The sequence below is a fragment of the Pelodiscus sinensis genome, chromosome 3, assembly GCF_049634645.1.
Source record: "Pelodiscus sinensis isolate JC-2024 chromosome 3, ASM4963464v1, whole genome shotgun sequence".
Classification (NCBI taxonomy): Eukaryota; Metazoa; Chordata; order Testudines; family Trionychidae; genus Pelodiscus; species Pelodiscus sinensis.
Genome location: NC_134713.1, coordinates 121,441,547 through 121,463,668, shown reverse-complemented (window position 1 = coordinate 121,463,668; position 22,122 = coordinate 121,441,547). Strand labels below are relative to the sequence as shown.

Sequence of the window (22,122 nt, the reverse complement as noted above, 5' to 3'; positions counted from 1 at the left end):
CTTGTAAAAAGAGGTTTCCGCGATCAAAAAAACTGCTGCATTCTTTCGATTTACTTTTGAAAGAATGTGGTAGCAGTCTAGACGCAGGGGAAGTTTTTTTGAAAAAAGGCCGCTTTAAAAAAACAAACAAACAAAATACAAGATGGGAAACGACTGTCTAGGAAGGAGCATGGCGGAAAGGGATCTAGGGGTCATAGTGGACCACAAGTTGAATATGAGTCAACAGTGTGATGCTGCTGCAAAAAAAGCAAATATGATTCTAGGTTGTATCAACAGGTGTGTTGTAAGCAAAACTCATGAAGTCATTCTGCCGCTCTACTCTGCACTAGTTAGGCTTCAGCTGGAGTACTGTGTCCAGTTCTGGGCGCCACATTTCAAGAAAGATGTGGAGAAATTGGAAAGGGTACAGAGAAGAGCGACAAGAATGATTAAAGGTTTAGAGAACATGACCTATGAAGCCAGACTTCATAAACTGGGCTTGTTTATTTTGGAAAAAAGAAGATTAAGGGGGGACATGATAGCGGTTTTCAAATATCTAAAAGGGTGTCAAGGAGGAAGGAGAAAATTTGTTCCTCTTGGTTTCTGAGGACAGGACAAGGAGTCATGGGCTTAAAGTGCAGCAAGGGAGGTTTAGATTGGACATTAGGAAAAAATTCCTAACTGTCAGGGTGGTCAAATATTGGAATAAATTGCCAAGGGAGGTGGTGGAATCTCCCTCTCTGGAGATATTTAAGAACAGGTTAGATAGACATCTGTCAGGGATGGTGTAGACAGAGCTTGGTCCTGCCTTGAGGGCGGGGGGCTGGACTCGGTGACCTCTCGAGGTCCCTTCCAGTCCTATGATTCTATGATTCTATGAAAAGCCTGTAGTCTAGACACACCCTAAATTAGGAGGCTTTTGGTTAGTTCTTTTTTCTTGTATACCAACACCTCTTTCTTTTCCTCATCCCACGCTGAGGGCTTGGAAGAAAGGTGATAATACTTTTCTTTCTTGTTCTCTTCTTTTGAAGGAAGCTGAAGGCTCAGTTTGCTCAGGAATTCTGCAAAGTGAGTGTTCTATTACATATTTTGACTGCTTTTCCTGTGTGAATGTTGGCAGAACAAGCAGAAAGAAGATCAAATCTTCCATTCTGCACTGTTCTAGAAATTTGGTGCTAAAGAATACTCAGTGAAAAAGCACCTGTTAGGTCAGTCCTTATTTGCTTTGTTTGACTCAAATGAAGTTGGACTCTTTATGTGTATTAACATTAACGGAGAATTTAAACACTCGTCTTAAGAGTCAAAGTGCTCTACTAAATTGTGGCCAGAATACTTGCTGCTTGGGTCTTATCAGAATGAAATTTACAAGAGGGTTTGTCTCAATCCCAGAAAATTTAAATGTCAAGCTGAAAAATTCTAAAGCTTCAGAGGAGTAGCCAAGTTAGTCTGTACAGGATAAACTTAAAAACAACAAATAGTATGGTAGCACTTTAAAGACTAACAAAACATGTGGATGGTATTATGAACTTTTGTGGGCACCGCCCACTTCTTCAGATGACCGGAGTGTTGTATGTCCAGAACTAAAATAAATAGGGGAGAAAGGAGAGGGGGGAACAAAAGGAGGCAGTGGGTATATAAGTATCAAAGTGAAAACTGAGTTGGTATGTAACAGGCAAAACTGGATAGTTAAAAGGAGCAGATAAGGACCATTAGTTAGCAATTAGAGAGGAAGCGTACTAATACCAGAATCTACACAAAGAACCATTGGCACCTTACATTCTTTATAATGTTACATTCTAGCTTCTGGTGTTTCAAGTTTATTTAGTAGATTACTGCATTTTTTTAACATCAATTATTCTTATTCTCCTGAAAAATAATATTGAACATTCAATTTCTAGTAGTGTATTGTTATCTAGTCAGATGTTGACCTTGGTTAAGCAAAACTTCACAAAAATAAATGATTGTAACTATGAACTCTGCTGATAATTTAAAAATGACTTTTTAGCCAGCATTAATAAGGTTTATTTTAATTCTTCTAAAGGTGTGAACGTCGTTTTCAAGGACATATTAACCGCTGTCACCCATGTGGAATAGCTATCTCTCCCTGTGGGCAATTCATAGCCTGTGGATCAGAAGATAAAAGTGTGCGTAATAATATTTTGTGACATTTTGAAAATTGCTGCTTTTACTATATGCACAAAGTGTCATTTCATGCATTCTTCTGAGCCCTAAGATAAGAGCAGAAAAATAGAAATCTTGTGTGCTCTTTTTTTAATAACTGGGATCCTGTTTCATATTCATAAGACTCTGGGCTTTCCCTAATAGTGTTAGCCAAAATATCTTCTCTTTTTTTACTGTTATGCAATGTGCTGTTGGCTACATTTTACTTTCGTTGAATGTACTATATGTATTGAGAGCTATATCTGCACCACACACTTTGAGCCTTTGAGATAAAGTTTTTACTTACCTTTGAAAAATAGTAGATATGTGTTGGATTGCAAATACAGGCAGTCCACGAGTTACGTGGATCCGACTTATGTCGGATCCGCAGTTACGAACGGGGTTTGCTGCCCGTCTCCCTGGTCTGCTGAAGACAAGCAGACCAGGGAGACAGCGAGCAAAGCCAGGGAGCACGCGGGCAGCGGACAGCCCAGACGCGCCGCGGCTGTCCCGCTGCCGGCGTGCTCCACGGCTTTGCTCCACTTTGCTCCCCGTCTCTCTGGTCTGCTGGTCTACTGGAGACTGTGACATAGTGGGGGTACTTGCTGGGCTGTGGTGACCCCTGCTGTCTGGAGCAAGACCCAGCAGGGAAAACCTCACTAGGCAGAGGTAATGCCAAACTTGTTGAACCAGTGGCCAGACACCCCCCATGGAGAGGAACAAAGGAAGGTGGAATGCTGCCCTGACTGGGGGGCAGGGCTGGAAGAGGGTTAGTTAGTTGCTGGCTGGAAGGCAGAGAAGAAGGAGCTGGGGAGGGGGCTGGGACTCCCCTATCTCAAGGGGGGCATTGAGACCTCTTAGCCCCCAGGTCCTGTAACCAGATTACATCTGTGCTGCGCTGTGCTGGAGGAGCAATAAACCACCCTCAATTCCACTGGCTGGTGCAGTCTGTTTGTGTCATTTCGGGGTGCAGGAGACGGGGAACCCCCAACGCGCCGTCACAGAGACCAGCAGACCAGAGAGACAGGGAGCAAAGCCGTGGAGCACACGGGCAGCAGGACAGCCGCAGCGCATCTGGGCTGTCCCGCTGCCCCAGTGCTCCGCGGCTTTGCTCCGGACGCCTGTGGTATAGCAGCTGGGGCGCTGCCGGTTGGTCCCGTAGCACCGCTCTGGGTGCTACTGGACCAACCCGGCAGCACCCCAGCTGCTCTGCCCCAGGCGTCCTGATTCAGCCACTGCTGGTCAGTTTCAGCAGCGGCTGAATCAGGACACCTGGGGCAGAGCAGCTTGGGTGCTGCTGGGTTGGTCCAGTAGCGCCAAGGAGCGGCGCTACTGGAGCAACCCAGCAGCACCCACGCTGCTCTGCCCCAGGCGTCCCCAAGTCAGCTGCTGCTGAAACTGACCAGCGCTGACTACAGGAAGCCCGAGGCAGAGTTGGTCTGCCCCGGGCTTCCTGGAATCAGCCGCTGATCAGTTTCAGCAGCAGCTGACTTGGGGACGCCTGAGGTTCTTAAGTTGAATCTGTATGTAAGAACTGGCGTCCAGATTCAGCCTGTTGAAACTGATCAGCGGCTGATTCCAGAAACCCCGGGGCAGAGCAACTCTGCCTCGGGCTTCCTGTAGTCCGCCGCTGGTCAGTTTCAGCAGCGGCTGAATCTGGATGCCAGTTCCGACTTACATACAGATTCAATTTAAGAACAAACCTACAGTCCTTATCTTGTACGTAACCCGGGGACTGCCTGTACATGAAAGAGCATAAATATCTGATTTTTGGTACAATAAAGATGTATGCAAGTGACAGATAATGCCTTTTCTTGCATGGTAGAGAAAAATGGTTTTCTTGTAAATAGTTCACATTGTTGCATTTTCCAGAAAATGATAGAGATTCAGAATTCAGAATAGTTTTAAAGGCTAATTTACTATATTTAATGCGGTGCATGACTGAGTTCTCACCACTGCCAACAGTGGATGCCACATGGTGTCAGTTATGGTAGCAGGTCCTGTGATGTGCACATCTGACCAGCAGGCACACACTATATAGAAAGAACAAAGTCATTTTGCATAGATCACCAGACTGCCTTCAGGTGGTGCTAACTTTTATTAATGGGTTGGCAATGAATCAGTGACTTAAATGGAAAATGAGAAGACATTTAACTGTACATAGATTTTGACTATATCCTGAATGCTTGATAGCAGCTCTTGCTCCATTTCTTGATTGATTCACTAGAGGGTTGGAACTTTCTGGATTGTGAGAGATATTTTTGGTACTTTGCACCATGTGGGATCAGATTTCTAGTGAACATAAATCTCTTCAAAGCATTTTGGTAGGAAATCTCTTACTTTCATCTATGCTCTTTATACTTAACTCTTTTAAGACTTTGAGTAGGGTTTTCATTCATTGAACTCAAATTCAGAAGCAATAGCAGACTGTTGTTGAAATCCTAGCTGCTAATACCATATGCAGACAAGTGTTTTGGTGTCTCAAAGACCTGTAGTAATTAAGATTCAGTTGATATTTCTGTTGTCTATATGCATCTGGTTTTTGACATGTTTTTGGAAAAATCTTTTTCAGAAGAGTTTTTTTCTTTAAGAGGAAATATAATTTAAATTGGTTTGAAGTTTCAATTGTATGCTCATGATTAATATATGTAAATAATTGAGACTGATAATTAACATGTATGACTAAATTGTAAACCAAGTTCTGCCTCAAAATCCACGCCCCTACAGTGACTGTGCTCACATGTCTCCACCTCATGGGGTATATGGCTGCCACCACTTCTGTGGTTCACTGTGCGAGACTCCATTTCCGCTGCCTGAAGCATTGGTTGGTGTCAGTATATACCCCCGCAAAACACAGGGCTTACAAAGTGATAAATCCAACCGCTCTAGTTTACAGATCGCTAGGTTGGTGGTTGAACCTCCAAAACCTACTAGCAGGGGTACCATTCCAACGCCAGCAGCCATCAAGCCAACTGACTACAGACGCCTCCCTTGTTGGCTGGGACGCACACATCAATGGCATGTCCGTGCAGGGAAGATGGTCTTCAACAAAGGCCATTCTACATATCAATCTCCTGGAACTAAAAGCCGTATTCCTCGCTTGCAAATATTTCCGGACGCACATTATCGGTATGACTGTCAGGGTTCTTATGGACATTATAGCCACTATGTATTATATCAATTGCCAAGGAGGAGCACGTTCCCGACAGCTCTGCACACAAGCAGTCCACTTATGGAATTGGTGCGTGCGAAATCACATCACCCTGATAGCGTCCTACTTACCAGGCATGAGCAATGTTATGGCAGATGCACTCAGCAGACATTTCCCTCACGACCACGAGTGGGAAATCCATCTCAATGTCCTGAAGCGCATCTTCCATGCTTGGGGATCCCTTCGGATAGATCTTTTCGCTACCTACGACAACAGAAAATGTCACCTATACTGTTCGAGAGGGGGTGTAGGCAGGGGGTCCCTTGGGGATGCACTGCTAGCCCACTGGGGCAGACCTCTGCTTTATGCATTCCCACTGATGGTCCTTATACCGAGGGTGCTACAGAAAATCAGAGAGGATTCAACCTTGGTACCTATTTCTCCACAGGATATCCCTGCAACCATCGCATCCCCTACCCCTCCTCTCAGATCTTCTCTCTCAGAGCCACAGCTCCCTGTTACATGCTAGATCAGAGACTATCCATCTGACAGCATGGCTCCTAGCTGGTTCGACATAGATGAGTGCCTTTGCTCAGATAGGGTGAAGGCGGTGCTGTTGCACAGTAGGAGAGAATCTACAAGAAAGACTTACCTGGCAAAATGGAATGCATTTGTGGCTTGGTGTAAGAACAATGACATCAATCTACACTCTGCACCAATACATAAGATCCTTGATTAGTCCTTGGTCTCTCCATTTCTATCCTTAGAGTGCATTTATCGGCAATTAGCATCTTCCATGAAACCATCAACAGGCATTCAATCTTCGCCCACCCGCTGACTAAGAGATTACTTAAGGGAATAGCAAACCTCAAACCTCCCCGAAGACCCCAACCTCCCTCTTGGAGCTTGGGCTTGGTACTAGACACCTTGATATACCCGCCATTTGAGCCTTTAACCACAACATTACTATCCATGCTCACCATGAGGGTGGTATTTCTATTAGCAATTACGTCTGCCCATAGGGTCAGTGAATTGGCAGCATTAACGGCAATGCCACCCTTCACGGTTTTCAACAGAGACTCGCTTATGTTGTGCACTCACCCTGCTTTCATCCCCAAAGTTTCTTCACAATTTCATGTTAATGAACCTATTGTTCTGTAGGTCTTTTATCCAAAACCGCATGCCTCTGCTTGAGAATCGCTGCTCCACGCCCTTGATGTACATCGAGCTATAGCATAGACAGAATGCGGACCTGGCACAAAATGGACCGCCTACTAGTATCCATAGTGGACTGCTCCAAGGGCAATCTGTTATCCTCCCAGCGTGTTTCTAAGATCATAGTTTCTTGCATCACTACCTGTTACTCAATCTGCAACAAGCCCCTTCGGACTTTACCTAGGGCACATTCCACCAGGGCGGTAGCAACATCCACTGCCTTTGCCTGCTGAGTCTCGTTGCTGGACATTTGCAGGGTGGCCACATGGTCCTCAAATTTAACCTTTATGAACCACTATGCAATAGTTCAGTGGTGGGCAGCAGATTCCTCAGTGGCTTCAGCAGTACTTTGTCACTAACAAACCTTAACTCCAGAAACGCACATGGGGTACTGCTACATAGTCACCATCAGTGGAGCACCCACGGAGGCCACTCGAAGAAGAAGAAGAAATTACTTGCCTTCATGCAGTAACGATAGTTCTTCGAGATGGGTCCCCGTAGGTGCTCCACGTCCCGCCCTTCCTCCCCATTCCGGAGTTGTTCTTTTCTCTTTCCAGATACTGAACGGTGAGAGGAACAGAGTGGGGAGCTGGGTGCGCACGGCAATCAAAGGATGCAAAGGCACGAGCTGTTGATTGTGCATGCGTGGCTTGGCTGAACACAGCTATTGAAAGTCTCTGAACTGCGGTGCTGGGATGAGCCCAACACCATCATCAATGGAGCAGCCACAGGGACCCATTTCGAAGAACCATCGTTACTGCACGAAGATGAGTAACTTCTTCTTTTATTGCCAACCCCTGCCCTAACCAGATTACCTGTAGCATTCTGGTCCTGAATTTAGTCACAATCACGTTCCATGCTTATAAGAGCATGCTACACCAGAAATGCTAATTTTAAAATAGCCTTTTTACTTATGGTCGTCAATTATTTTTGTTGATTTTTGCAAATAAACAAATGTAGTAATAATTTCTTTCAGACCAATCAAATGGATCATTGGGAATCTCTAAATAGCAAACAACAGTATTAATGATAAGAAACAAAGGCTACAATGGATATTAGGTTTCTATTTTGCTGAACTCTTACAGAAATATTTACTGGAACATTTGATGCCCAAAGAAATCACAACTTAAAATAAGAAAAAGTTTGAAGTAAATGCGAAACAACTATTTTAGGCACACATTTTTGAATGCTTGTATGTCCTGGCTTCATTTTCCTATACTGTATTTAATGGAGTTGGAGTTAGCTGACGGTTTTAATTATACAAGAGGTTGTTTTAATTATACAAGAGGTTATTTCTTTCAATTTTTTTCTTCAAGGTATTTAAAGGTGCTTGAGTACATTCCAAGATCGCAGAAATAAAATGGGGAATGTAAACATCAAGTTTTAGTTCTTTAATTTTGGATGTAAACTGGATTTTGCTAGATCTCTTTGAATTATAGAGTTTTAGGGGCACAATTTGGCCTTGGTCCTGAAATGCAGTTTGCAATATACACCCCTGTGCTCACAGGGAGTCTTAGAGTCCAGTGGGACTTGGGCTGATTGCAGTGGTTTACACTGATTACATTGAAGGATTTGAGCTTTTTTAGCATGAATGGTTTGAATCTCAATGAACATTATTATTATGTCCATATTGTGTAAAGACTTGTTATTGTGACAGGGTGTGGTCACAGAAGACCCCCTTGGGCGTGCTTCCCAGAGTACTAGCAAAGCCATTGATACTCTCCTCCTTTCTCTCTTGGGCTTCTTTCCACCTTATCCTGCTGGGCCAGCTCAGCTGGTCTCCTCCAGCCATGGCACAGAGCTGAGATCACTGACCCCCCCCCCCCCAAAGTGCAATACAGACACTAAAGCTCTTCATGTATGATGAAGATAATGCAGTTTTGGGCACTGCATTCAGGAGACCAACCCCCAAATGAATCATTCAGGGAAACCGCCTTTCACAATGAAAGGAGGATGTACACACTGATTACTCCCCCAGGTAACAATTACTTACAGTGGGCTTGAGAATAAATAAAAGGGATTTTATTAAGTGCAAACAGTAGGATTTAAGTGGTTGCAAGTGTAAGCAGGCAGAGCAAAGTAAATTACAAATTTAAAATAACAGAAAATGCATAGCTAGTTCTAATACCCTAAAACTTTTTGCAAACTTATCCTAAAACTGTTCTTATTTCAGGTAAACTGCCAAGCTGGGGAAGATCTTTTCCCCGCGGGGTCCCTGGGTTTATTCTCTTGGGAGTAACATGCCAGCTGAAGATATAGAGCCTGAAAACTTTGCATCTGAAATAGCCTTCCTTTTAGGGAGGAATTCTTGGTTTCACATTCTTCACTTCCATGGAAATTTACCTGGTCAGATCCTACCAGTTGGGGTAGTCACATGTCTAAAACCAACCACTACTTAGATTTAAAGGAGGCTGTTCACAGATGATTACCCAGACATATGAAGTGTCCCAGCATTGGAAATACTTTGGATGGCTTTCATTAGCACATTCAAAACCATAAACCATTTCCTATCCCATATTTCTAACTTTACATATGTAACCCCTTTTTTCCTCCCGGGGTTACTCGGGAGCCGGTCACACTTACAGGTGTGCCTGATGGTTTTAACTTAAAAGAAGATCTTAACTACCCAAGTGGTGATGTTGTTTAGTTGGAGAAACCCTATACACCCCCTTGCTGCTGTCCCTTGCTCATAAAGAACATACAATGGCGGTGCCTCCACCTGGCTGGCCCTGTACACACTTAAGGGTGTGCCTTGGGAGCCTCCAGGAATAAAATTATTCCAGCAATAATCTGGATCTAGCTCCAGAACAACAATTACAAATCATAAATAATATACATCTGATAGATTACAGTAGAATGAACAACCTTTACTTAACAGCTTAAAGAAACAGAGTTTAACAGATTAACAGTGAATACCATTAACAAAGTACACAGAAATGATAGGAACTTATCTATCTGGCATTTGCACTGCCACCGTTTATCCCACCCCAGAGTGTGCATTGCTCTGTACTCTCAGGACCATACACTTGCTTGCGTGGGCGCGCTTGTAGATTTTGTAGCTGGAGTGGATGATTCTAGTCTTCTGTGTGCTGGGTGCAGAGTAGTACTTCTAGCCACAGGTACAGCTAAAGGGCAATCAGAAGCAGCCTGCTAGATTCCAGTCCCAAAGGCTCTGAATCCAAGTCTGTAGCTACAACCTAACAGCTCATGGACTGGATAAAATTCTTCCACAGCAGCCTGGCTCCTTTTTTCCAAAAACAAAGGGAAGAGTCCACAGACTGCCAAGAGTCTCTCTCTACACATGTGGAGAGAATCAGACCCCAGTAAGTCCCTTCTTGGTTTCCTCAAGGGCTTATGGGAATTGTAGTCTCTGGGGCTAGATTGCAGCACACAGGATCTTCCCAGAGAATAAGCGGAGGCACTTTTAGTAAGGGGACTACACATACAAGAATGATACATACACCAAAATAAGATGTATAGATCCAGCAGATTGTTAAAATTGATAGGTTACAGGAGGTATTTTGTCCAAAGCATCTTCGAGCTATGCATATTTGTATCCATAAGTCAATTTCATAAAGCATGGGGGGAAGAGTCATAAATTTCATAAAGCATGGTTACTTTTTACATTTTCACTGTGTAGTTCATTGTGATAAAGGATTGCCCATGGTCATGTATTTTTAAATGGATTTCAAGCAGAGAATCAAATTTTAGATGCTCCAGAGTTGAGGGTATAAAATTGGAGAGGAGTCTTTTCTTCCCACCCTAGTGATCATGAACAGGAGGGAGGCATAATACAGCTGCCCATATACACCAACATTAGTACACAATATTCTCAAGAGAGGGAATTTGTGTAGACCACTGGTGTAAATATATTTATTCCAGCCCCCTATCTAACAGCTTGTGGTTGTAGGGCTGTGCCAGTGGCAGTGCAAGTGATGCTAGAGGTATTATCCCTGTTCTTGATCTCTATGGGCATAATGGCTCTAGCCTCTACCATGCCTATAACAAAGTTGTTTTAATTATCTAACAGGCCTGATTCTAAACATCATAACTGAACCCAAATTTGTTTGAGACAAAATTTTGGCTTTGGCATAACATAAAACCTATAGCTTCAGGTGGTAGCTGAGTTAGTTTGTACAGAAAAAAACAACAAATAGTCTGGTAGCACTTTATAGACTAACAAAACATGTAGATAGTATCATGAGCTTTCATGGGCACAGTCCATTTCTTCAGATGATGGGAGTTATGAGTTTAGGATGTGCAGACCCAAAATAAATAGGAGAGGAGAAGGGGATGGGGGAGGGGAAAAGAAGGAAGGGGGTGGAGACAGGGAGCTAGAGGAAATCCGTAAGTATCTGAAGATTGGGTAGTTAAAATGGAGCAGATAAGAATCAAAGTCAATTGATAGTGTCCTTCCTGACATAGGAGTCTACATAATGAAGGTTGGTTGGGGCACTACCAACTTAACAGCCAATGAAGGTGCAAACAGCTCTTTGTGTAGACTCCTATGTTTTAACTACCCAATCTTCAGATATTTACAGAAGGTAATTGTCATGTGATCCCTCTTCTGTCATTCATTTCCAGACAGAGGCTAGGGTCACCATTCCTGCCAATCCTGACTAATAGATATTGATGGACCTAACCTCCATGACTCTATCTAGCTCTTTTTTGAACCCTGTTAAAGTCCTACTCTTCACAACATCCTCTGGTAAGGAGTTCTACAGGTTGACTGTGTGCTGAGTGGAAAAAAACTTCCTTTTGTTTGTTTAAACTTGCTGCCTATTAATTTCATTCGGTGATCCCATGTTCTTATATTGTTGGAATAAGTAAATAACTTTTCTTTATTCACATTTTTTCGCACCAGCCATGATTTTATGGACCTCTCACTTTTTCCACACCAGTCATGATTTTACTGGAAAATGGAGCTGGCTTGAGCACCCATCCAGACAACTGGAAAAACAAAACACTACACTGGGTACCTGTAAGAGGCCATACTTCCCCACCACAAGCACTGATTTGTATTTGACAAAAGAAGACATTTATTAAGAGGAGAGGGAGCACAGCATTAATTTGGGAGAGCACCACAATAATTCAAAAGCATGTACACAAAAAGCAAACTCCATGCCGCAGAATGTTAGGCACTGCTTTGCCTAAGTTTTGCACCTTACAAAATAAAAGTCCAGTGGACACATGTCCCTCAATATGCCACGCTCCGTTCTCTCTGTTACAGCCCTCTTATGGTTAGTTCTAGGGTCTAGGTGTGCATTTAGATGGGTTCACCTCCAACCTCTGAGAAGAAGAAGTGTGTGTGTGTGGTCAAGTGATGCTTCCCCCTCTTCTCAGTGCAGTATTCTGAGGTTCCACCACCTAATCCAGTTCTTAGTGTTTTCACTAAGTAGCAGGGAATTTCTTTGCTGCTGCCTCCTCTGATTTTTTTCACCATAACACTGTTCCCACACCATGATTAAGTCTCAACTCCCTAGACCAGCTTATTAGTGATTTCATCTGTAGTCTTCATTGACAAGAAACAAGGACTCTCACTTGAATCTTATGAACTCTGTAAACACTGGAGGGGGAAAAGCATAGAATCTAGAACTCTTTAAACAGAGTTCACACCAGCATGTAGAACTGCTTGTTTCCATCCCTTTTGTTCAGATGAGATTGGTGTCATTCCTCATTTCCCCCTCCCTGCACCCTTGCCCTCCTCCTCTGATGCTTAGTAAGTGAGGATCAGCTGAGTGTGGCTTTCTCAAACAGGGTATATTAAGTAGAGTTCTGCTGCCCTTTAGTCATGTAGTAAGAATAACAACCTTGTATTACCCTGTATCCAAAACTTAGGTGACTTTTAACCCAGAAAAGTCCAGATTGATCATTTTTGCAGAGCAGGTCTGTCTGCTGATCACCTGAAGACACAATGGGTGTATCTATATAAATATGATCTGTTCTTGAGGTTTTTCCTCAGTTCCTCAATAGTTGGCAGGAGAGAGCTTATTCCGTCCTCTTTCATATAAATGCCTTATTGAAGTCACAGACATACAATATTTGTTTGACTGTTTAATTGCTCCTTAAGAATCTGAATGTCCTTCCCATGGATTGCGGAGCATTAAATATGAAAAATGACTATTTTCTTCATTAAGTCCCTTGTCACTAACATGGAGGAACCGGGAATAAATCTCTCTAATATTTAGCCTGCAAACACCAGAAATAATTCAGCTTGCTTTATTGTTTTGTTTTGGAAGGATATTTCTCTTTCAGCACTGAGATCTAGGTATATAATAATCTGTGACTGTTGGCACTCAATTTTTCCAGTTTATAGGGCCTTTGGAGGACAGTTTTCTGTCTCTAAATTGTGCACTAGAAGTCTCACTCTGTATAGTAATTAGAAGATTTACAGGTAGATGTTCTTCACTTCTGTTTTCCTCCATTCTGGTTACAAATGGCTTCATACATCTCACATTCAAGGTCAACAGAAGGATTGCTACTGGCTTGAGTGAAACTGGATCAGTCCCAAAGTGCTTTGCTATTTTTCTTTTCTTTCTAGAGAGAAAGGGATGTTGCTTAATGCATTTTATCATCCTCAGTCTGGAAGAAAAAAAGTCTAACATGCTCATTGTTCTAGAATCTCAAGTGTTTTCAGTTTCCTGGAGATCAGAATGATTTCTGGCTGATGGTTGGTACTCTGTTAGCTGTTGGTCACTATCTTGCTAGCATCCATGTTTAAGTAGCTTAATAACCTTCTATCACACTCACTGTGTGAAGGATTTTAACTTTTTTTTTTTTCAATTTTACTCTTGAACCATAAGTAGAATGACAGTGTTCCTTTTCTTTGGTGTTTGGTTGACTGAAGTCACTCCAGTAATACCAGACTACCATACCTGCTAAAAATGTCAGTCCCAAATTCTTATAAATCCAGAAAATTTGCTTAAAGTTGGTTTATTGTGTGTAGAATCTTTTTTTTCCAGAGAAAAAAATCATCTAAAATATTTTCTGTTAACTTAAGAGCTATTTCTTATTGAATAAATACCTAAGCATATTATCTCTTAGGCACATGAGTTGTTGTTATCACTTGAATGAGACCAGTGAACACAAACTACTGTTTTTAATAGCCATCTTTCATTTATGATGGAAATGCTCTGCTCCCATTTTCTTCCATACAAAGGTCCTCTATTCTTTCCCCTTCCATCCTTCTTGTGATCCCACTGGATATGTCAACACTGCATCACTCATTTGTGCCCTTACTTCCATCTTTTCAACAACAAGAAACTGCCCCAGTTGTATGAACCTTAAGTTTGTGTTTCCTAACTTTTTAACTTTGCCAGTTACAGTCCCGTCTTGAGCCTTTTCAGTTCAAGGTACTTTAAAAAAAATAAAAGTTGCATTGGGACAATCCAGCTTCCTCTAGATTCCGCTGGTATCTTCAGTTTGGGTTTGAAAGTAATTTATAGTACAAAGATGGTATTAATATCCTTGATTGATATATTTCTGGTGATTGACAGAAGTCAAATGTCCATAATAGGTGGCAAGTTTAAAAGAAACAAAAGAAAGTGTTTCTTGACATAAAGCACAGTCAATCTGTGGAACTCCTTGCCAGAGGATGTTGTGAAGGCCAAAACTTAAACAGGGTTCAAAAAAGAGCTAGATAAATTCATGGAGGATAAATTCTGCTTATCCTGGAATAAAGCAGGGAATGGGTAAAAGGGGATGGATTACTCAATGATTACCTGTTGTAATCAGAAAAGGTAATCGTCAAGTAATCCAAGTAATCCATTCCGTGCTGCCTATTCCCAGCTTTTGGGGCACCAGGCATTGGCCACTGTTGGAAGACTAAATAGACTTGTTGTCTGACCCAGTCTGGCCACTTTTATGCTATTATAATAATTTTCTTAGTGCTATTAGAAGCTTTTAATTCTGTTGACCATGACAAAATGTTCATTTTTATGCAGGATTTGGCAGAGGTAGCTGGGATTTTTCTTTAGGGGCAAAATTCTTTTCAGAAAAATCTGGGGGAGATGATACTGTGTAATTGTTTATTTTCCTAAAGTCCTCACATCTGGAGTACCTCAGAGTTCCAGTGTAACATGTATGGGAGGATGCTGTATAGACTCAGAGACATTTTGGGTTGCAGCATTATTGGTAAATTGGTGATACTCTGACAGTAAATTAGTCTAGGATGTGCAGGTTTTGTGCCTTTTTCAATGACTATATTACATAGAGAGTTGGATAAAAATGAAACTGTGGAGGATTACCTTGGAAAAGATGGTACTACTGGTAGATAGGAGAAAGAACTAGGGGAGCAAGGAATGAATAGGGATTGTGATGGCTCCATTCCATGTACTGGTACAGTAAATCTGTTTATTGATAGGGAAGGCTCACATGCTTATTTTTCTACTCCTGACTCTGGCTTTCCAGACAGCAGTGATGGCTTTATAGTGCTTTTATTCATCTGGGAGTAGTTAAGGAATGCCAGGTTTCCTTACTAATATACATCAGGCCTATGCCACCTCCAGATAGACTTAGAAGCTACACAATCCTTTAAAATGGCTTAGATTGTCAGTTCAGAATTCAGTGGTTCTTCTTTGAGTGCCTTCTTATGTCCAATCCATCTAGGTTTGTGCGCACCCCGTGCACAAGTTCCAGAAGCTTTTTGCCCTTAACAGTATCCGTTGTGCCAGCAGGGGAGCCCCCTGGAGTGGCTCTGGTATATCCTAGCATATAACCCCCTACTGGCCCTCCACCCCCTCAGTTCCTTCTTTCCACCCCTGAGGGTTGCTGGAACGCTCTGCTTGCCTTTGCAAGTGCGCCCTTAGCTTTCTTATGTAAATAGTTTCTCCTTAGGAGTAGTGATAGAAATGTAGCCGTGTTAGTCTGGGGTAGCTGAAGCAAAATGCAGGACAATGTAGCACTTTAAAGACTAACAAGATGGTTTATTAGATGATGAGCTTTCGTGGGCCAGACCCACTTCCTCAGATCAAATAGTGGAAGAAAGTAGTCACAACCATATATACCAAAGGATACAATTAAAAAAATGAACAAATATGTTCATATTTGTTCATTTTTTAAATTGTGTCCTTTGGTATATATGGTTGTGACTACTTTCTTCCACTATTTGATCTGAGGAAGTGGGTCTGGCCCACGAAAGCTCATCATCTAATAAACCATCTTGTTAGTCTTTAAAGTGCTACATTGTCCTGCATTTTCCTTAGGAGTAGTTAGCAGTTGATTATTAATAGATAGTGATTAGATAGTGTTGATAGTAGTTTCCCGTTTCCCTCCTCAAGGAGGGCATGCCAGATTCTAGGGCTTCAAACCCTGTCATCAGTGCTCCAAAACACATGCCCTGCGGAGAGCCACACAAAGACTGTTTTAAGTGCCTCGGTGAGGGCCATTTAACTAACGCCTGCCAGATCTGGTCTTTTAAGCTGCATACACAGAGGGAGACTCCAGGATTAATATGCTGTTAATGGAGTTGGCACTTCAACCCCCCCGGTGCCGGAGTCGGCACCGTAGGTAAGGAGTGCACCAGTGTCAACTACAGAGCGGGCGCCAAGGCACATGGCGCCTTCTAGGCACGGATCAGCACCGAGGCACCGATCTCAATCACGGGTGCCGTTGACTAGTAAACAGGCAGAAAGTGAAAGGTCACCGCGGAAGCAGGACCGGAGCTCCTGCCCTCGGGAGCTGGTTCTTCAAGAGAGGAGCCCGGTAAGTTTGGGAGCCCAAAGGGTCCGGGACCTATCCCTGGAGGAGGTCCAGAGGCCATCCATGCCAGAGACATTCTCTGCGGCCCGGGAGCTGATAGAGCTCACGGCCTCCTTGGGCACTGTGCAGCACCGAGGAGCACGCGGGCCGTGAGACCCATGTGCCTAAGTCGGCCCCGGCACTGCAGCCGGCACCGCCCAGGCAAGAGCCAGGTTCAGCACCTCCGTCCCCGGTGCAGGAGGTACCATGGAGGAGGGGGCACCTTTTCCTGCGGAGTCAGCACTGCTTCTGGCCATGCTGTCCCCGCCGGTACCGCCTGTACTCCATAGGGGGACACTGGCTGCCATGGCTCACCATGCAGCACGGGGGGAACAAAGGTCTTCTGCATCGCCGTGGATGGCGTCAGAATACTCTTCAGAGTCCGATGCGGAGTCTCTGGTCTCGTCAGCCTCCTGTTGACGGTTGGCTGCATCTAGGGTCTCTCGCTTGTCCCGTCGGTGGGCGCGCTGCTCCAGGTCAGGTCACCAGTCCTCATCTCAGCACCACTCAGGGCATTGCAGCCCACCAATGGTCCAGACATGGCTCTCCCCAGTGGTAGCCACCTATACAGTGGCCCTTCTGGACACTGTGGGCCTATCATCAGGCGCAAGGCCCTGACCTGTCAAGACCAGGGTCTGTGGCGACCTTGGTGCACTCTAGCCGTAAGTCTGCCCCCTCGGCCACTCCGCTCACCAGGGACCCGGGCTCGGAGACTATAGCCAGCCCCACGGGGTCAAGAGGTGAATCGGCTGATTCACTCCGTCAGCCCCTTCCAACAGGCCCTGCGCAGGGCCCCGGCTCCAGGACTGAGGCTGCCGCCACAGTTATGGTTCAACCCCAACTGCTGGAGTCCTTGTACTCATCACCGGGTGAGGCCTTAGCAGACCCATCTCCGGGCATGTCTACGAAGGACATGCGAGCCCACCAGGACCTCCTTAGGCGCCTTGCGCAGAACCTGGGAATACAGGTAGAGGAGGCTGAGGAGGAGGAGGACCTGATGGTGGACATTCTTACAGCTGACGCCCCGGCTAAGATCGCTCTCTCTCTCTCTGAATAAAATGGTGGCAAAGATAACCAAGACCTTATGGCAGACACTGGCCTCCATTCCCTGACACAAAAAGGAGTTGAGAGGGGGTATTTCGTGCCCCAGTTGGGGCACAAGCATCTCTTTGCGCATCCACCGCTGGGTTCAGCAGTGGTTCAGGCAGCTTGCTAGAGGGGGAGGCAGGGGCAGTGGGGTCCTATTACAAAGATTAAGGAGCCAAAAAAGTTGGACCTGCTGGGGCGGAAGGCATATGCTACGACGGGCCTACAATTGAGGATCGCAAACTAGCAAGCGATGCTCAGCGGGTATGTGTACAATTCTTGGGTGGCAGTGGACAAATTCAAGGACCAGCTGCCTCAAGCTTCCCAGCGGGAGTTTGCCACCTTTATGGAGGAAGGAAGAATAGTTGCACGAACAGCGCTGCAGGCTGCCCTGGATGCCGCAGACTCGGCAGCTCGTGCTATGGCCATGGGCATAGTTATGAACAGGTGCTCGTGGCTCTAGATCTCCGGCATACCACAGGAGGTCCAGGTGATGTTACAGGACCTCTCCTTTGAGGGCTCCAGGTTGTTCTCGGAGCAAACAGACGACAAGCTACATAGCCTTACAGACTTCAGGGCCACCCTAAAATCCCTGGGCAGCCACATCCTGGCCCCGCAGCAACGTCCACTCAACCAGAGGCCACAGAGAGGCTATCAGCAAGGGCGATGGTTTGATAGTAGGAGGAGGTCTAGGGCTCCCACAGCCAGGGGGAATAGGAGGAGATCGCGGGGTCCCCCTGAGCAGAACCCTGGAACCCAGTAAGCCCAGGGGCCTAGGCCTGGCTTTTGAAGTTGCTCCTGAGGACAGAGTTCCAGTCGCTCCCATAGATCAACTCTTCTGCCAGAGGCTATCCCCCTTGTACCAGGCCTGGTGCGCTATCACCATGGACCGTTGGGTACTGGACACAGTATAGAGAGGATACTCTATCCCATTCCTTTCTTCCCTGCCCTCCCATCCCCCTTCCCTGTCCCTTTTCAGGAACCCCTCTCACGAGACCCTGCTCAGGCAGTAGGTCTCCATGCTACTTTCTCTACGGGCAGTAGAGGAGGGTCCCCCTATTCCTCTAGGGAAGTGGATTTTATTCCCGCTACTTCCTGATCCCAAAATCCAAGGGGGATCTCCGCCCCATCCTGGACCTAAGGGGGCTCAACGCCTTCTTAAAAAGTCAAAATTCAGGATGGTGATGCTAGCCTCCATCATCCCCTCCCTTAATCTAGGAGACTGGTACGCCACCCTCGATTGGAAGGATGCATATTTCCACATTTGATTGTTTCCCACCCAGGAAATACCTTCGGTTTACGGTGGGTGAGGACCATAACCAGTATGCGGTGCTGCCGTTTGGCCTCTCCACGGTGCCCAGGGTGTTCACCAGGGGCATGGCAGTAATGGCGGCATTCCTTTGAAGGAAGGGGCTGCACGTTTACCCTTACCTAGATGACTGGCTGATCAAGGGCCAGTCAAGGTACCGACTTTTGTCTGACATCGACCTAGCCAGGAAAACGTTCTTAGTGTTGGGGCTCATACTGAACAAAGAGAAGTCCACCCTTACTCCCACCCAAGCGATAGAGTTTGTGGGGGCACATTTAGATGCGATATGTGGCAGGGCGTCCCTCCCATGTCCACAGTTCCTGTCCCTGGGCGACTTCATTTGCAGCCTCCAAGCTGCCCCCATGACCATGACATGGAACTGCATGAGGCTTTAGGGTCACATGGTGGCATGCACGTATGTGGTATGCAACTCAAGGCTCTACCTCAGGCCTCTCCACACCTGACTGGCAACGGTATACAGGCCAGCCCGCAACCATATCGACCTGGTGGTGATGGTCCCCCCAGTGATTCTATCGACCCTGAACTGGTGGCTGAGGGACTCCGAAGTATGCGAAGGGGTCCTGTTCCACCAGCCCTCCCCTACAGTCCTACTGGTGACCGATGCATTCGACGCAGGATGGGGTGCCCACCTGGCGGATCTTCGTCGGGGGCAGAGAAGAACCTGAACATCAATGTCAGGGAGCTGAGGGCGGTTTGGCTGGCTTGTCAGACATTTATTCCCCAGCTATGAGGGAAGTGTGTGTCCGTTCTCACAGACAACACAATGGCGATGTATTACATCAGCTGTCAAGGTAGTGTTCGTTCTTCTCCAGGAGGTGTTAGCCCTCTGGGATCTGTGCATTGCGCAGGGGGTTCATTTGCAGGCCACTTACCTGCTGGGGTCATGCAACCTCTTTGGCTCATGAATGGTCGCTCAAGGGGGAGGCGGTAGACCCTTCTTCCATACATGGGGCACTCCTCTAGTAGATCTGTTTGCAACCCATGCCTACAGAAAGTGCCCCAGGTTCTTCTCATATGGGGCCAAGGCTGGGGTTTGGGGGGGTCTATGGTGGATGCCCTTGTGGGAACATGGCTGGTGGGCCTGCTATATGCCTTCCCTCCCTTTCCCCTGATCCATGATGTGCTCATGAGGGTCAAGAATGGCGGGGCCTCGCTCATTCTCATAGCCCCAGACTGGCCCCCACAACATTGGTGCATGACTCTGGTGTCACTGTTGATCGCGGATCCCATCCCCCTGCCAATGGTCCCAGACCTCCTAATGCAGGAACTCAACCAGGGTCAGCTGTGCCACCCTAACCTCCATCCAAGCCTTGAGGTGGAGGGTTTGATCAGTGGCTGCGGAGAAAGAGGGGGGAACTCCTTTGCTCAGACCCGGAGAGGAAGGTACTCATGGAAAGTAGGAAACCCTCCACTAGATCCTCCTACCTAAACAAATGGAAGAGGTTTTCTATTTGGATCAGTCATAAAGGGGTGGCCCCGGAAAGGGCCCCTATTCCCCTTATTTTGGACTACCTTCTCGATCTCTGGGGCCAGGGGCTGTCCACCTCATCGATTAGGGTACACCTGGCGGCCACTGCAGCCTTCCACCAGGGGGAAGGCGGGAGGTCATTCTTTGTACAAGATGTGGTAAAACGCTTCCTGAAAGGATTGGACAGGTTATACCCCCACGTGCGTCGGCCAGTGCTGCAGTGGGATTTGAACCTGGTCCTGCAGGGGTTCATGCGCCCAGCGTTTGAGCCGTTGGCTACGTGTTCTCTCTCCCACCTCTCATGGAAGGTAGAGTTTCTGGTGGCCATTACTTTAGCTGGGAGGGTTTCTGAGCTGCGGGCCCTCTCCTCAGAACCTCCGTGCACAGTGATTTCAAGGGACAAGATGACGATGTGCCCCCACCCGGCTTTTCTCCCTAAGGTAGTTTCCCTGTTCCACATGTCCCAGGAGATTTTCCTGCCAGTGTTCTATCCAAAGCTGCATGCGGATGAGAAAGAAAGGGCACTCCACTCACTGGACGTTAGGAGGGCTCTCACATTATATTTAGACAGGACGTGGTTATTTTGCAAGTCTACTCAGTTGTTTGTCTCCATAGCAGACAGGATGAAGGGTTCCCTGTTATCAGCTCAGTGTCTTTTGTCATGAATTACATCGTGTATCAAGACCTGTTACGATCTTACAGGAAGGGTGGCCCCTCCTATCATGGCCCATTCGACTAGGGCTCAGGCCTTCTCCACGGCCTTCCTAGCCCAGGTGCTGGTCGTGGACATATGTAGGGCGGCCACCTGGTCCTCAGTCCATACCTTCGCTAAGCATTATTCCATCATGCAACAAGCTAATCAGGATGTAGCGGTATGTCAGGTGGTGCTGCAGTCCATTTCACTCTCGGTTCCGACTCCGCCTCTTTAGGGGTTTGCTTGGAATCACCTAGATGGAATAAGCAAGCACTTGAAGAAGAAGCACTTACCTCGTAACTGTTGTTCTTCGAGATGTGTTGCTTATGTCTATTTCGATCCCACCCATCTCCACCTTTGTCGGAATCTCCAGCAAGAAGGAACTGAGGGGGGGACGGCCAGCAGGGGGTTATATGCTAGGATATACCGGCACCACTCCAGGGGACTCCCCTGCTGGCCCATCGGGTACTGCTAAGGGCAAAAAGCTTCCGGAACTCGTGCACAGGGCATGCACACACCTAGACAGAATGGACATAAGCAACACATCTCGAAGAACAACAGTTACAAGGTAAGTAACCGTTTTTTCATGTGCTCAGCAGAAATGGATGAGCATACCCACAGTTCACTTGTGCTGCACAGTCTTACTGTTAGAGTCTGTGTCAGTTCAAACTTTCAGCGTAATCTATTAAGTCATCTGTAGTTGAGACCTGGCCACTATAGATGCTGTGCTTTATTGCACCGCTTAGAAGTTTGTGTGGGCTGGAAGAAAAGTGTACTTCCCTAGGTAACATGGAAATATTTTTCTGATGATACCATAGATATGCCTATGTTGCACTGTAGCTGGCTCATGTTATCTGATTTGAGTTAGGGGCTATTTATTTGCATGGTAGACACTTGGACTCAGGCTGGAGTCCAAGTCCTAGGATCTATAAAATGTCAGAGTCCCAGAGCTCAGACTTCAGCCAGAGCCCAAAGGTCTATGCTGCAATCAAATGACCTCTTTATATGAGCATGGTCTAACTGCAGTGTAGACATATCCTCAGAGCTTGAGTTTGTGAGTCAACAGAGCAGAAAACAGAGGCTAACTTTCAAGCTTTAAGTAATTGTAAAAGTGTGGCTGAAAAGAGTATGTAACTCATCTCTCAGCTAAGGAATCTTTCTTACAGGGAAAGGGCCCAGTTTTGAAATGGGGACACAGTATCCTGTCAACACTTATACAAGTTGAATGATTATGCGCATAAATTCCAATTTTTAATGCTAAGTTATAATATTTGGAGACTTTGTGGCTCACATATGAAAAT

At 45.7% G+C, this 22,122-nt stretch overlaps 1 protein-coding gene across 11 annotated transcripts in view; it reads left to right on the top strand.

The window, feature by feature from the left end:
- WDR27 (WD repeat domain 27) overlaps positions 1-22,122 on the top strand; it is a 225,735-nt gene that overhangs the window by 117,082 nt on the left and 86,531 nt on the right. For 8 of the 11 annotated variants that reach the window (XM_075924676.1, XM_075924677.1, XM_075924675.1 and 5 more), the window contains exon 23: positions 2,021-2,123. The exons of 1 other annotated variant lie outside the window; for it this stretch is intronic. In XM_075924676.1, coding sequence (XP_075780791.1) covers positions 2,021-2,123 — 103 coding nt within the window. Of the gene's footprint in view, positions 1-1,010; positions 1,048-2,020; positions 2,124-22,122 lie in introns of those variants that run through there. 2 more of the 11 variants (XM_075924680.1, XM_075924681.1) reach the window with 2 other exon arrangements.